The following is a 15564-nucleotide window of genomic DNA, read 5'->3' as shown; positions in this document are numbered from 1 at the left end:
GATCAAATGCTCCAGCACACAGTGAAATTTTAGACAATAGTTGAAAACTCAGCAGTTTTGTCGATGAATCTAAACAGAGGCCTGACCTCAGCCCCTCTGATGCACATAGTGCACACCAGAACACCTGCTGCGCTCCTGTGGGTCATATTCCAGGGCAGCGACAGGAGACCTATACGCTCATTTAGGTTGGAAAACATTTTAAATTTAATTCAGTAATTTCCAAAATCAAAGCATTGGGCAAGTTGCAAAAAATCCTGTGTCAGCCATATTCAGCATCATATTCAGCATCAACAGTTATATATATAACAGTAAATATAATAGTTAATAATAGTGGTCATGTCCATCTTAGAAATTCATATTGATCTAATGTAATTTCTGAAGGTTTTTTTGAAGGGACTGATAAACGGTCCACAACCAAACCAATACAGTTTTAGAGACAGACCATGAACTGCACCATCCCTGGTTCAAATCCAGCGAGGGGACCTTTGTTTTATCTTTCTCATCTGTCCACTATTGCTATCTTTTTCTTTAATGTGACATTACACACACACACACACACACACACATACACTCACACACACACACACACACACAAATGAACACGTGTGCACATACACACACACAGGACATGTTCATATTCTGATCAAACAGTCTGTGAAAGTTACTCCATAGTGTCTGAGTCCATCAGGTGAAACAACCTGTGGTGAAATCTGAGCCTCACATTTTAACTAAATATGAAATTATTAAAATTATAATTTAAAAAAATCAGTTTATCTGTTTTATTTGTTTTATCTGTGGGATGGAGATGATTCACGGGGAACCTGAGTCACATCACGTCACACTCTGCATCATGGCTGCTTTGATGTCATATGTGTGTGATGCAACAGGAGAAACTTCGCAACAGTCCCACATGACAGTAATTCAGTCCGGGGCCCCCTGTTGACCCCGGACCCCTGAGTCGCTCCCCTCTTTCTCCATCTGCCGGAGCTTTTAGATCTGCTGAGTTGCCTCGGTTGCATCAGTCATGTGATGCAGGATGCGAGCGTGTTGCAGAGTCCTGACCTGGTTTACAGTCGTGTTGTGACTCAGGTCGGTCCGGGTTGCAGCATCATCACTATCAAGTATGTTGTGTGTTGTTTTCAGCCCCCGCTGCCAGCTCGCCTCTGACCTGGTTTGACTGGCAGGTCGATGCTAATCTGTGATCTGAGAGGCTTTCTGCAACAGTTTCGTTGTTGTCCCCTCGTCTTCAAATGCTTAGAGGCCATTTAAGAAGGAAAAGTGTCGACCCACCAAAATTGATTTATTCTAAGGTCAGAGTGTTGGTGGTGTCGTAAGAATTAAATAATAAAAAGAAATCGTCTAATGTCATCTTTGATTTTATTCAAGCAGAAGAACCTCCCTGAGCTGCAGACAAACATCATGAGAGGTGAAATTAGTCTCTGGATAAAGAGCGAAACTCTCGGGATCAAATGAAGCGTCCCCAAAGCTCCCGGGGCCCCAGCAGCCCCTCGTTGACTGTGTGTCAGTTGTTATTATAAATTTACTTTAAAATGTATTTAATCATGACTCTTCAGCACCGCCCGCCCCCACCTGTCAGTGTTAGATTATTTTGAGATATGTTTCAAAATAAAAAAAGTGTGAGATATTAAAACAAACGCACAAAGAAGAATTATTTAATATGAATATTGTAATATTAATATTTAATATAAATATGAAACTGGTGAGTAAAGGCGACGTGATGGAGCCTGGACTGATGCAAACTGTGAGAGAGAACTCTTCTTTGTTGGTTTGTTAGCGATCCGGTTCAAACACAGCTGAGTCTGAATAAACATTAGATTTACTGTCGGCGCCGCCCCCCAGGACAAATTTATAATAACAATGGAAGAACAGTAACGTCCCTTCATTTTTTCTGCAGCAGGAAGGTTTTCTGGTCTCAGATGATCTCAACGGCCTCCAGGCGACGCTGCTGAGGCTGCAGACGTCGACCGAGGAGACTTGTGGTGACGTTTCCTGCTCTGTGTGAAAATTGCTGACAGCTTTGACGGTAACGAGCAGATTAAAATCTGATCGCTCCCCCGTTGTCTCTGGTTTCCTCTCTCTGTCAGTCAAAGCAGGTCAGAGAGAAGATGCTGACGCCTCTGATAGAAACCCTCCTGGCTCAGACCTCTGAGTCCACATCACAGCCAAAACCACAGCAAACGCCTCCTCTGTGATGTCACAGCCCGGAGGTGGGGCGGCAGCACAGGAGCTTCTCTGAGAGCCATATATGGAAACAGGAAGCTGAATGCTGACAACAGACAGACACAGGCTGCTATGTATGATGGTTTTAATTTATTTCAAATCCTCTTTAATGGTGAAATTTGTTGATTCATTATAAATAAACATTAATAATTCTTAATAATATTAATGGAATTGTATTGATAAAAAAAAAAAGTAAAACAGTGAAACTGCAAAAACTGTTATTTATGTGTGTAGATTTCATTCTAATATTCTAACATACATATTATATTCTAATATTTTATTCTAATAACAGAAGGTCTCTGTAAATTAATTAAAGACCCTCCAATAAAAATCAGGTGTTTCACCTGGTTACCATCCATATGATGTTTTTATATAATAAAGACACACAATGAGTGAAATAATCAGTCGACACCATGACTGAGTGTTTCCACCTTGAACCAATCACAGTCTCATAAAAACAGATTCAGACAGTCAGGGATTCATACGTCATATGACCTGAGGAACCAATCCTGTCAACTTGTGGGGACGGGGGGCGGGGCTAAAGAAACCTGAAACCTTGTCAGTACAGAGAGCTAGAGTTAGCATTAGCACAACCACTAACATTGTGTCAGCCACTGCCTGTTACAAGCTAACAAACAACATAAACAAATCAAATGCTAACTATGCTAACAGCTTAGCTTTTCAAACAGAGACCTGAGCTCCCTTTGAAAGCAGGAGGAAGGAAAGGGAAAGATGATGTCACCTTCTAGAGAAGTGTTTCTACGAACTGTTTACCTCCCCCACCTACCATAACAGAAAAAATGAAAAAGGGGGTCACAATGATTCAGGTTTCGGTAAAGGGAGCCTGGAGGAAGCAGCTCGTCGTGGCTCTGATGTGTGAGGTGTGGTCTTGTCTGATGAAGGGGGTGTTTGTCTTTCTAAGACTGTGACTGGAAACACCTTTGCACACAGTGGGCAGATCTGAAGTTGCGTAGGGGGGTTTCTAAACAAACCCCAAGTCTCTGCTGTGTTCATGCAAACCACAAACTCTCTGACTGACATCCAGGAACAAAACCTTCAGTTACAGACAACCTGCCATGTCTTCATTTTCTATTTATGCATTTTATTCCCTTATTACTTCACCTCCTCTGGTTATAGAAATTCAGACCAGTGCAGTCGAAAAGTCAAAATAATCTTTCCTCCTCGATGGAAAAGGTCCAGAGGTCGAGGACAGATGTGAAGGAGAAGTCATGAGGAGGAGAAGAATCAGACTGTTTTAAAAACAACAACAACTTGGATGGAAGGATGTTGAAATAAGATTATATGAAAGTAGAAATAATTATTCCATTAAAATATTAATTTGATGAAATAAGGAACTGACAATTATATTCAGATATAAGAATACAGAGTTTCCTGACATGGGCATTTTTGACATTTTCATACGTTTACTAAATAAAGAAATTTCATTTTTAGCGCATAATACAATAGGAGGGGATTCAGTGTAATGACATTTATGTATATAGTATTTTTTTATGATGACAATATAAACTATAAATTCAATATCCTCATTCTTCATGTTGACTTCCTGGATCTATGGAGCTGTGCTGAAGCTAAAATCGTGTGTTGCTTTAAATGTTGCTGCAGCAAGGAACTGTGGGATGGCATTGCATCCTTTTCTTTCGTAAAGGAAGGTCAAGTGTTTCCTCCACTAAAGGATATAAGATAGGGAGTAGTTAAGCTCCTTTCCTCGTGATTCAGAGGATGTGACCAGTTCACGGCTGCTGTTCAGATACTTCAGGTCATTTCTCTCGGTTTTGAACCGTCCTAATAAAGAAAAGACCTTTTGGCTGCAGCTCGTCTCTCATGTCGTCTGCAGGGACTTTCCCCAGGGCTGGGGAGAAATTTCAGTTTCACCAACTCTACCGCACTAGAAATGCTGCTTTAACGCCTCTGTTTTACCTCTGATGGAATGGATTTGCGGTAAAAAAAAAAAAAAAAATTAAAGTGTGAATGTCAGTTTGAGGAACTGAAGTTGATTTATTCATGAATTCTAAAATTGTATTTGATCAAATGAAACTCTGTTACAGATCATTAAAAATATAGGAAATAATTTGATTAAAAATAAATATTTTATCAAAATTTTTAATAAAGTATTAAATATAAATTTATATTTAGTAAAAAGGAATTGGGAAACTGTTGTGATCTCAGAGACAAATCATTTTCTCTCTAAATTCATTTCAAGAGGAAAAAGACAAAAAACAAATTTTGTTTGTAAGGACAAATTAGATTTGTTAGAATTTTTCTATTGTGTGTCTTAAAAATATCTCGCAGCAAAAGACACACAAAAGATGAAAAGATAGAGACAGACAATAACATATTCAGCGCATCAGAATACTCGATACGTTACAAACATTTACAATATAAAATATGAAGCAACATATATAAAAGTGACACAATGTGACACAAATAATCACAAAATCCTTTTTTTTTAACTGCTAATTAATTACAACCAATGAGGCTAAAGGTGGATCAGTGACATGTCTTATATCTGCAGGGAGCAGTGTTGGCGGCATGAAATTCATTTCACAGTATTTTTGAGGGAAGTTTAAATGACCAAATGACCAAAGAAACAACAACCACAGTTAAAGTTTGGAGGTGAAAAAATCTTCTTTTAGATAAGTTTAAGTCTCAGAAATGCAGCTCATCTGCTTCATCAGGACTGTGTGGGTGTGCGATCTAATCAGATTGAAAAACAGTGGCCACAGAAAACAGATTGTGATTTGCATGTTGCTAAACTAAGGGACCTGCTTTAAACCAGTGAGAAGAGCTCAGAAAAACCAAAAGCACAAATACACGGATATAAATGTATAAATGTATAAGTTCATGTATGACACCATCGCTCCATTACTGAGGACGTGGATTTTCAAGGCCTTGAACGCCACATGACGTCACTGTTGGCTGCTTCTGACCTGATCTGAAATGGACCTGTGGAAAACTGGAGCTGCATAAATTACCTTTCAAAAAAAAGAGAGGTCGGGGACTGGAGCCCAGCTGAGATAAGACCAAACCCAAAATACAATCGACCCAAAGAGAGAGAGCAGCTGCACCATGATCTATCAACTAATGAGGTCAGTTAACAAGCAGCCGTGGAAGAGTATAAATATAATTATACAATGTTTACAAATCAAATCAATCAAATTATGAACAATGAATTTAAAAGCATGAATCTAAGATAGTTAAGTTTCCTCATCAGAAGACAGAACTGAGGGATGCTTCCTTATCTCACTTGGTTGATTTCCACTTCAAAGAAAAATACATTTCAAATTGAATGAAATATGACGAGTTCGGTCTCATCGCCTTTTTTTTTGTGACACACACCTGACCCCACACAACCTAAACAGAGAAGCACTGCCCTTCACTTCCTCTTTTTTTTCAATTTTTTGCACAATATTTTTGTGGTGTACCTCAAGGTTTATTTCTGGGTCTTGTTTTCGGTTTATTCTGTTTTCCCCTCTGAGCACATCATTGGTGATGCAGGAAAGTTTTAAGCAGATGATACACAATTACAATAACAAATCATTTGCAAAACAGTAAAATTTTGGTGAAAAAGTATAAAAAAAATAATAAATCCTGTTTTTAATTACAAACATTAAAAGTTTTACTTTCAGTTCAGGCCTGAATGTTCATTTGTATCATTAAAATAAAAAGTGCTCTGAGAAGGCATCATTTGGCCTCCGTATTGTTGTGGAGGTCGGATGTTGGCAAAGATTTTCAAGTGAAGGTTGGGAACTGCTGGTGTAGAGAAATGTAGAGAATCAGAGAAATTGTTGGATGTATTGCCATTTTTTTTCAGAATCGCAAGGCCTCTGAGCCTCTGTACAGTATGTGATTTCTAATATCGTGTCGTCTTTTAGTTGAGACGAGTGAATAACTGCTGTGACTTCACAGCTTCACTGTCTGCAGCAAAACAAATGTACGTGATGGAAAATATTAAAAGGCAAACATATCATCGTATTAATTCATAACATGATCAATTCTGTAAAATCATTTACAAATTAAATGAATTGAAGTCTCATTAGTCCTAAAATCAGGCTCATAAAAGTGAAATCTGTGAGCAGGAGACAGAAGCAGCGTCAGCTCACAGCCTGGAGTCCTGAGCAGTTTCTGTTTTTTGTCAGCAGATGTTATCACTGAAGAAAACTTTGTTCACCTGACTCTGCAGTGAAATAGATGGAGTGTAGAGATAACAGGAATCTCCCCTGTCGCTTTTGCATCTGGTAATCAGGGTGATCAGATCTGTTGGTCACACGTTGTCATAAATACAGCTGAACTCAGAGCAGCCGCTCACACTGAAGCTGGACCGGACCAGGCTGACAACATGAAGCTGAGCCTCAGCGCCTGTACTCTGCTGGTGAGCATCTACTTTATCCTTTCACATGAGCTGACGACACACGATCAGCTCATCTCTTAGTCACATCGTCTGACTTCATCTGCGATTCAAAGAAATGAAAAGAAAGGACAACAACAGGGTGAAATAAATCACATTTAGTTCGCTGCTGACAAATAGTACAACTACAATCTGATCAGTGACTTCACCTTTACAACTCCAAACACAACACAACACAGGAAGTGTTATAATTGATAAAAGGCAAAGCAACTGTGATTTCTACCACAGCGAATATATTTATTATCTTTTATCTCATATCCTGTGATAAGAAGTTTTTTCTCTCATATTCTTAAAATACTTTCTAAGTTCCCTTTTAATCGTATCCATATGCTGTGTACAGCGTCGTGTAGAGTGTCATTTACACTGAAAACGAAGGTAGTGAAGCAGGCAGTGTGTCCTCTACAGAGCAAGATGAAATGAAAGAGTGTGTAGAAGTCAAGACGACGGGTCAGTGATTTTTCTTAAACCTTCCTCTAAACTTAGTCACACGTTAAAGCTCCGTGTTTCACTCTTCTCCTGTGTTTTATCTGAAGTGTTGATCTCCATCAGAAGATATATCTGTGGTTTAAGAACCAAAAACCATCTCAGTGTAGTTTTACATCTCGTCTCTCAGGCTTCTCTCTGGAGCTCTAGTAACAACAGGTCAGTCAGCCAATCAGAGGAGAGGATCTGAGCCTCTCTTCTGATTGGCTGAGTGTTTTCTGACCGATCTATTAAAAATACAACAGATTTCAGGTAAACACTCAGAGAAACCAAATCCTGCAAGGTTGGATGGTGGGTCCAGGTGGGCGGGGCTTGGGGTGTGCCTGAGGGTGGTGACTGCTTTGTTGTGACATCACAAAGTTCCAGAAGTCCTGACGGCTGGTTTTAAGGCTCAGTTTCTGAATACAGGCTGTGTGCATTTCTCTGTGGACTGAGGCTTTGATCCTTTCACAGTATTAATATAGAACCTAGACCTGCTTTATAATCACAAACACATGGACATCTACCTTTAGACTGTGGAGCTTTAAACCACTCTGTCTCCTAGAAATTATATTTATATATCATTAGGTTGTTAACCAAATGCACTGAGGTGACAGATGTGATCTCTGGCTGGATTATATTCAGAGGTAACTTGGTTGAGGTTAGGGACAGAGGCTGGTGAGAATCCATCTTTTACTACGGGGGAGGAGCTTCTGGCATCCAGGGGCGTGTCTCAGGTGTGACAACAGTGAGAAGCTGCCATTTGTTAGGTAAGTGTAGAGGCTGCTGGAGAGTGTTTCTCCAGACTCGAATCGGAGTTCAGTCAATCAGAAGAGAGGCTGCAGTGCTGTTTCCTGTCTGAGGCACTGCCCCTGCTCTGACCTCCACCTTCTCAGGATGATGGCGTGGAAAACACTCCACAGCTGAGCTCAGATATCGAGACTCTGATCTGTCACAGAAATATGACCAACACCTGATCGATAATAACAGTCTCCTGTCCTCAGGTATGTTGCAGTGCATTGTGGGTGGTTGTCTCCTCCTCCAGGGTCAAAGCTCCTCGCCCTCCTCCTCCTGGATGTGACTCCATGTTGGCATTCTCCTCGGAGGTCTCCTCTTTATCTGAGGGGAACGGGAACATCCACAGTAGATCCCTGTCTCCATGGACCTGGAAGTGGGTCTGACACACACACACACACACACACACACAGCAGGGTGTGGGACTCTTCCACCACAAATACATAAATCATAAATCAATGACCCACCCAGTTTTAAGATACCACTTTGTTAACACCCAATAAATTTGTTTTGTTTCAGGTCGTCCACGGTGAAGAACCGGATCCCCTCCACCCTCTGGGAGGCCGAGTGCAGCAGCAGCTACTGTTCCAGTCCGAGCCCCGCAGGCACGGACGAACGGAACCTGAACTCGGTCCCCGTCTACCAGAACGTCCTGGTCCTGACCCGGAAGGAGGGGGGGCACTGCTTCACCGCATCGTACCAGTCTGTGGCCATCGGCTGTACCTGCGTCAGGGCCACAACCAACTAAAACTGAGACCACATTGATCTGAAGCAAAGGCTGGAGATGAAGGAAAAAAGGTCTAAATGAAGAAATCTGAATAAAGTTTAATATTTGCTGATTGATTGTTTTGTTTTTTGTTTTTTTTGGAGTCAATGTTGTGTGTGTGTAAATTACAGTTTTTTACAACCGCTATGACCCGTTTGTCAGAACCTTAACCCTCCTGTTATGTTCACTTGTCAGGAACAGCAACGGTGTTCCTGGGTCAATTTGACCCAGTGCATGTTTAATTATCCAAAAGATGTCCGAAACCAAAAAAATCCTAACAAGCACTGTGAATATTTCATTACTAACTCCATTACTAACTATTCTAACAATATTTAGTACAATGGTGTTCTTTACCTCTAACAGGTAATGGTTCAATTAGGATAATTCACTCGTTTTTCATAAAAAAAATGCATGTTCAAACTTTTTAAAAAATGTTTCACCACTTTATTGCTTTTGAAAGACCAACATATGAAACACAATAGTTTTACTTAACATTGTAATAACCCTGTGCCATGTCGAGCACCACCCTTGTGCCCTGATTCTTCTCTGGAGCTCCTCCAACCGGCTTTCCAGTGTAAACCTGCATGTTCAATGCATAGCTGGTGTTAGCATCACATGCTGCCCAGATTTTTATTCCATATTTAGCTGGTTTGGAAGGCATGTATTGCCTAAATGGGCAGCGACCTCTGAATGCCACCAGCCTTTCATCCACTGTGATATTAGGCCTGGGTTATAGTAGTGGAAGTTGCTCTACCCACTCGTCCCACACAGTACTAATAGCTGCCAGCTTGTCTCTCTCCCATCTACCAGCCCTTGTCTCTCGATTATCAAATCAGATTACTCTGGAGAAAATGTGAAAAGTCTCCAGAAACATCGTGGCTCGAAATATAGCCCTGCCTGTCTCTGCATCCCACAGACTGGCTGTCGATTCATCCTTCGACTTATAGACCCCAGCAAGGATGAGGAGCCCCAAATATGCATCTAAATGTGTTTTGTCTAGCTCCTTCCAATTCTCCCCAAAAACACACCTCCCTTCCAGATTAGTCATTTCCAGAATGATTTTCTGTATTGAATCTGGCATGACCAGCTCAAAAGTTGACTTGATGTCAGTCACACGAGTCACTGCCATCCTAGTGGGCCCTGGCACTGTCTTGATTATGTTTTCTGCAGACAGTTTTGCCTGACGCATATTTGGGGATGAAGACCACTGTATTTCACCATTTTTTGACATGAATGTCTTGCTTGGAGGAATAGGAATAGCAATTCCCTCATCTGGTTCAAAATCAGAATCATTAGAATCAGAATTTAGCTCAAGATGGTCTTCATCTTCAGACACATCCTCCTCCATTTCACTGTCATGATCAATGATGACTTCCAGAGCCTCCTGGACTGTCATCCTTTTGCTTCTGCTGCTCATTTTGTAAAGGTTTGCCTGACAGAGTGTAATGTTGGTAGGACTCCCATGCAGAGAATCTTTTATATGTTTTGCCCCTCCCCTGTTGAGTGTCCACTGAATGTGGGTGGAGTTTTCCCGCGAGAACATAAATGGTTCTCGTCAAATATCATAACACCTGCACCTGTGTGTGTGTGTGTGTGCGTGTGCTCTGTGTTTATGTGTATGTGTGTGTGTGTGTGTGTGTGTGTGAGTGAGTGGGATGAAATATGTCTCACAGTTGCAAAGAAAAAAATAGTCTGACATTTCTGACACCCTTTTACCTCCAGTTTGACTGCTGGGTGAAATTGACCCGAACAGTATCTATGTGATATAAACATGCAGGGGGTGGTTGTAAATATGTGAGATGAACCATTTTCATATTATATGTTGATTACACTAATTAAGGCAAGCAGAAGAAGTTTCATCCTGAAAAAATACTTTTAACTATTTTTCCTAGATCTTCAAACTTTAAAATGGGTCAATTTGACCCGGAACATAACAGGAGGGTTAAACACTTTTTCAAAACTGTTAACGCACATCACACCTGAAACACACAATTCCCCAAACAGTTAATTTCACGCTCAAAATCACGCAGTGTAACTAAACACAGACACACACTTCCAAAATACAATAATACACTAACACAGTTCACCAAATCTATCAAAGCACTGACACACGTTGTCTTCCAACAGAAACATTTAGTCAGTCACAGCACAGTGTCATAAAAAACACTGACAACTGATGGAATAACACAAACTGAATCACTTTGCATGTGTCAAATCTACTTTTTTTCCTTTTTCTTTTACAATCAACAGATTATTGTATTGATCATACATGTAAATTAATGTTTGTGATTATGTTCTTCATTTTTCATTTGTTGGGCATGAATTTTGTTCCTTTTTTTTGTACAAAAAGTGAACGACCCATGTCAGAGCAGCTTTGCAGAATTTTTATGAAAGAAGAAGACAGTCAATGACAGGATTTGCAGTAAACACTTTACTGTATTGCAAATGAAAATGACTTGCAGTAGAGTAAAGAGGGAAAAAATCAGCATTTAGCTGTCATTCATTACTGTATTGTCAAATACACAAAAAGAAAAAGGAGCAGAAGAAATCACTGTAAAAGAGGAAGAAAAAAAAGCTAATCTGCTCGGTCGTCAGCATTGGGCCACATATTTTCATCGACATCACACCTGATGTCTTCTCTGGCCAGGCATCTTGGGAAGTATCTTTTTGCATGCCTTATCCAGCCCTGGCAGTTGTCAGCTGTGATGTCCTGGCATGCAGCAGCCATTGCATCCAGGAGGGACATTTGGTCATGTGGATGGTGATCGAATACTTTCCACCTCCAGGCTGAAAAAAACTCCTCTATTGGGTTGAGGAAAGGGGAGTAAGGGGCAAGGAAAAGGGACATCATCCTGGGATGGGCATCAAACCAAGCTGTGACTGCATGTGCATGGTGGAATGCCACATTGTCCCAGGTGATCACATATGTTAGCAAGTTACCCCCCAACTCACCCTGTCCCCTCTCCCCCTCAGGTACCAGTCTATCATACAGCTCTTCTAAAAACTGGAGAAGGCGTTCGGTGTGGTAGGGGCCAATTTGACTTTTATGCAGGAGCACACCATTGTTAGATATTGCTGCACACATGGTGATGTTGGCTCCTCTCTGGCCTGGCACAGCAACCGTGGCTCTTTTACCAATGATGTTTCTGCCCCGCCTACGTTTTTTGGCCAAGTTGAAGCGAGCCTCATCAATGTATATTATGTTATGTGGGACTTGATTGGTCTCCAACTCCATGACTCTCTGTAAGCAATCAAACAAAATGTATGTAAATGATTTAGAGTACTTTACGTATATAGGGTCATAGTCGTTTACTGCAAAACACACAATTAGTACAGTGTATTTTGGATTTACATTAATAACCTTACCTGGACATATTGGTGACGGAGTTCCTTGATGCGAACACTGTTCCTTTCAAAAGGGACTTTATAAAGTTGCTTCATCAGGACTCTGTGTTTAGCCGGAGTCCGAGAAATAGATGTAAGGCTGATTGCTCTGATGTTTTCAAAGACAAGGTTGTCTTGTAAAATATTGGCCCGAATTTCTTTCAGTTTTATTTCATTGTTAGCAATCACCATGTTGACAATGGCAAGCTCCTGTTCTTCATGTAGAAGCCTGCCCCTGCCCCCTGAAGGACGTAAACGTTGAACCCTTAGAGGGACAAGGTTATATATTACTGTAGGGGCCAGAAGAATACAGTTACTGTAATTCATGTTACACTGTTCAGTAGGAAAGGCCCTTATACAATACAGTGAATACTGTAATCTACCTGTTGGTTGCTCGAAAAATCCGGATAATGGATGCCACTGTGCTCGGGCTGAGATTTGGCTGCACACGTTCTCCAGCCTCTCTATGTGACAAACCATGGTTGATGACATGGTCGATGATGGTAGCTCGTATTTCATCTGTCACCCTATCTCTGGCCCTTCTTTGAGCCCCACCACGCATTCTAACTCTCCCTCTACCTCTACCTCTAGGCATTTTTCTCACTTGTTTTTTGCAAGTCCTCCACCTTGTCCCTTGTCTTATCTATTGTTCTTTTCCCTCACAAGATCCGCCTATAAATATAGGTGATGTGATTGGTGATGTGATTGAAAAAAGCCCAGCACCTGAGCTGGGTGAGACGGGAATCAGCTGTGATCAATGTAATCTTCAATCCATTAGTTTTGAACATGAGGTTTTCTGTTTTGACAAACCGTGTGAAAGCAATTGAAAATTCACCAGTTAACATCTACTGTTTTGGTCTTGATTGAGCTTGTGTGTAAAAGGAGTTAAAACTAATTTTAAACGTGTAAAATGTGTGTATTTTGTGTCAAAAGAAGAAGAATTGTGTTAATTGTATAGCCCACACAGGCTGATGTTGTGGTAACTGTGTGAAGAGTTTTGAAAAAGCGTTAAAAGTATTGAACAATGGGTCATAGCGGTTGTAAAAAACTGTAAAACCTCCAATATGAACAAGATGAACATGAAACTAGCTTCAATGCAGTCGGAACATTGAGCAGAGGAAGTGAGCAGTTAGTGTGTGTGTTAGTGTGTGTTAGTGTGTGTGTTAGTGTGTGTTAGTGTGTCTGGTAGTGTGTGTTAGTGTGTGTGTTAGTGTGTGTTAGTGTGTGTGTGTTAGTGTGTGTTAGTGTGTGTGTTAGTGTGTCTGTTAGTGTGTGTGTTAGTGTGTCTGTTAGTGTGTGTTAGTGTGTCTGTTAGTGTGTCTGTTAGTGTGTGTTAGTGTGTGTTAGTGTGTGTGTTAGTGTGTGTGTTAGTGTGTGTTAGTGTGTGTGTTAGTGTGTGTGTTAGTGTGTGTTAGTGTGTGTTAGTGTGTGTGTTAGTGTGTGTTAGTGTGTGTTAGTGTGTCTGGTAGTGTGTGTTAGTGTGTGTGTTAGTGTGTGTTAGTGTGTGTGTGTTAGTGTGTGTTAGTGTGTGTGTTAGTGTGTCTGTTAGTGTGTGTGTTAGTGTGTCTGTTAGTGTGTGTTAGTGTGTCTGTTAGTGTGTCTGTTAGTGTGTGTTAGTGTGTGTGTTAGTGTGTGTGTTAGTGTGTGTTAGTGTGTGTTAGTGTGTCTGTTAGTGTGTGTGTTAGTGTGTGTTAGTGTGTGTGTTAGTGTGTGTTAGTGTGTGTGTTAGTGTGTGTTAGTGTGTCTGTTAGTGTGTGTGTTAGTGTGTGTGTTAGTGTGTGTGTTAGTGTGTGTTAGTGTGTGTGTGTTAGAGTGTGTGTTAGTGTGTGTTAGTGTGTCAGTTAGTGTGTGTTAGTGTGTGTGTTAGTGTGTGTTAGTGTGTGTGTGTTAGTGTGTTAGTGTGTGTGAGTGTGTGTGAGTGTGTGTGTTAGTGTGTGTGAGTGTGTGTGAGTGTGTGAGTGTGTGTGTTAGTGTGTGTGTTAGTGTGTGAGTGTGTGTGAGTGTCTGTGAGTGTGTGTGTGTGTGTGTGTGTTAGTGTGTGTGTGAGTGTGTGTGTGTGTGTGTTAGTGTGTGTGAGTGTGTGTTACTGTGTGTTAGTGTGTCTGTGAGTGTGTGTGAGTGTGTGTTAGTGTGTGTGAGTCTGTGTTAGTGTGTGAGCGTGTGTTAGTGTGTGTGTTAGTGTGCGTGTTAGTGCGTCTGTTAGTGTGTGTGAGTGTGTGTGTGTTAGTGTGTGTTAGTGTGTGTGTTAGTGTGTCTGTCAGTGTGTGTTAGTGTGTGTGTTAGTGTGCGTGTTAGCGTGTGTGTTAGTGCGTCTGTTAGTGTGTGTGAGTGTGTGTGTTAGTGTGTGTGTTAGTGTGTGTGTTAGTGTGTCTGTTTGTGTGTGTTAGTGTGTGTGAGTGTGTGTTAGTGTGTGTTAGTGTGTGTGAGTGTGTGTTAGTGTGTGTTAGTGTGTGTGAGTGTGTGTTAGTGTGTGTGAGTGTGTGTGAGTGTGTGTTAGTATGTGTGTTAGCGTGTGTGTTAGTGTGTGTGAGTCTGTGTTAGTGTGTGTGAGTGTGTGTTAGTATGTGTGTTAGCGTGTGTGTTAGTGTGTGTGAGTCTGTGTTAGTGTGTGTGAGTGTGTCTGTGAGTGTGTGTTAGTGTGTCTGTTAGTGTGTCTGTGAGTGTGTGTTAGTATGTGTGTTAGCGTGTGTGTGAGTGTGTGTTAGTGTGTGTGAATGTGTGTGTTAGTGTGTGTGAATGTGTGTTAGTGTGTGTGAGTGTGTGTTAGTGTGTGTGTTAGTGTGTGTGTTAATGTGTGTGAGTGTGTGTGTTAGTGTGTGTGAATGTGTGTTAGTGTGTGTGAGTGTGTGTGTTAGTGTGTGTGAGTGTGTGTGAGTGTGTGTGTTAGTGTGTGTGAATGTGTGTTAGTGTGTGTGAGTGTGTGTGTTAGTGTGTGTTAGTGTGTGTGTGAGTGTGTGTTAGTGTGTGTGAATGTGTGTGTGAGTGTGTGTTAGCGTGTGTGTGAGTGTGTGTTAGTGTGTGTGAATGTGTGTGTTAGTGTGTGTGAGTGTGTGTTAGTGTGTGTGAGTGTGTGTTAGTGTGTGTGTTAGTGTGTGTGTTAATGTGTGTGAGTGTGTGTGTTAGTGTGTGTGAATGTGTGTTAGTGTGTGTGAGTGTGTGTGTTAGTGTGTGTGAGTGTGTGTGAGTGTGTGTGTTAGTGTGTGTGAATGTGTGTTAGTGTGTGTGTTAGTGTGTGTTAGTGTGTGTGAGTGTGTGTGAGTGTGTGTGTTAGTGTGTGTGTTAGTGTGTGAGTGTGTGTGAGTGTGTGTGAGTGTGTGAGTGTGTGTGTTAGTGTGTGTGTTAGTGTGTGAATGTGTGTGAGTGTGTGTTAGTGTGTGAGTGTGTGTGTTAGTGTGTGTGTTAGTGTGTGAATGTGTGTGAGTGTGTGTTAGTGTGTGTGAATGTGTGTTAGTGTGTGTGAGTGTGTGTGTTAGTGTGTGTTAGTGTGTGT

General features: G+C 41.2%; 1 protein-coding gene across 2 annotated transcripts; it reads left to right on the top strand.

Annotated features, from left to right (window-relative positions):
• The first annotated feature begins 4889 nt into the window (after positions 1 to 4889).
• il17a/f2 (interleukin 17a/f2) lies at positions 4890 to 9016 on the top strand. Of its 2 annotated transcripts, XM_071490088.1 has the most exons (4): positions 4890 to 5348; positions 6506 to 6631; positions 8134 to 8300; positions 8444 to 9016. In XM_071490088.1, the coding sequence occupies exons 2-4, from the start codon at positions 6599 to 6601 to the stop codon at positions 8670 to 8672; spliced, it is 429 nt and encodes a 142-aa protein (XP_071346189.1). In that variant the 5' UTR covers positions 4890 to 5348; positions 6506 to 6598; the 3' UTR covers positions 8673 to 9016. The 2 variants fall into 2 exon arrangements, with proteins under 2 accessions (XP_071346189.1, XP_071346188.1); XM_071490087.1 differs by having other exon boundaries at positions 4890 to 6631.
• The last annotated feature ends 6548 nt before the right edge of the window (positions 9017 to 15564 follow it).

This window comes from Trachinotus anak, unplaced genomic scaffold, assembly GCF_046630095.1.
Source record: "Trachinotus anak isolate AG129_WGS33_773 ecotype Australia unplaced genomic scaffold, CSIRO_AGI_Tana_v1 ptg000011l, whole genome shotgun sequence".
Taxonomy (NCBI): Eukaryota; Metazoa; Chordata; class Actinopteri; order Carangiformes; family Carangidae; genus Trachinotus; species Trachinotus anak.
This window is presented reverse-complemented; position numbering and strand designations above follow the sequence as displayed.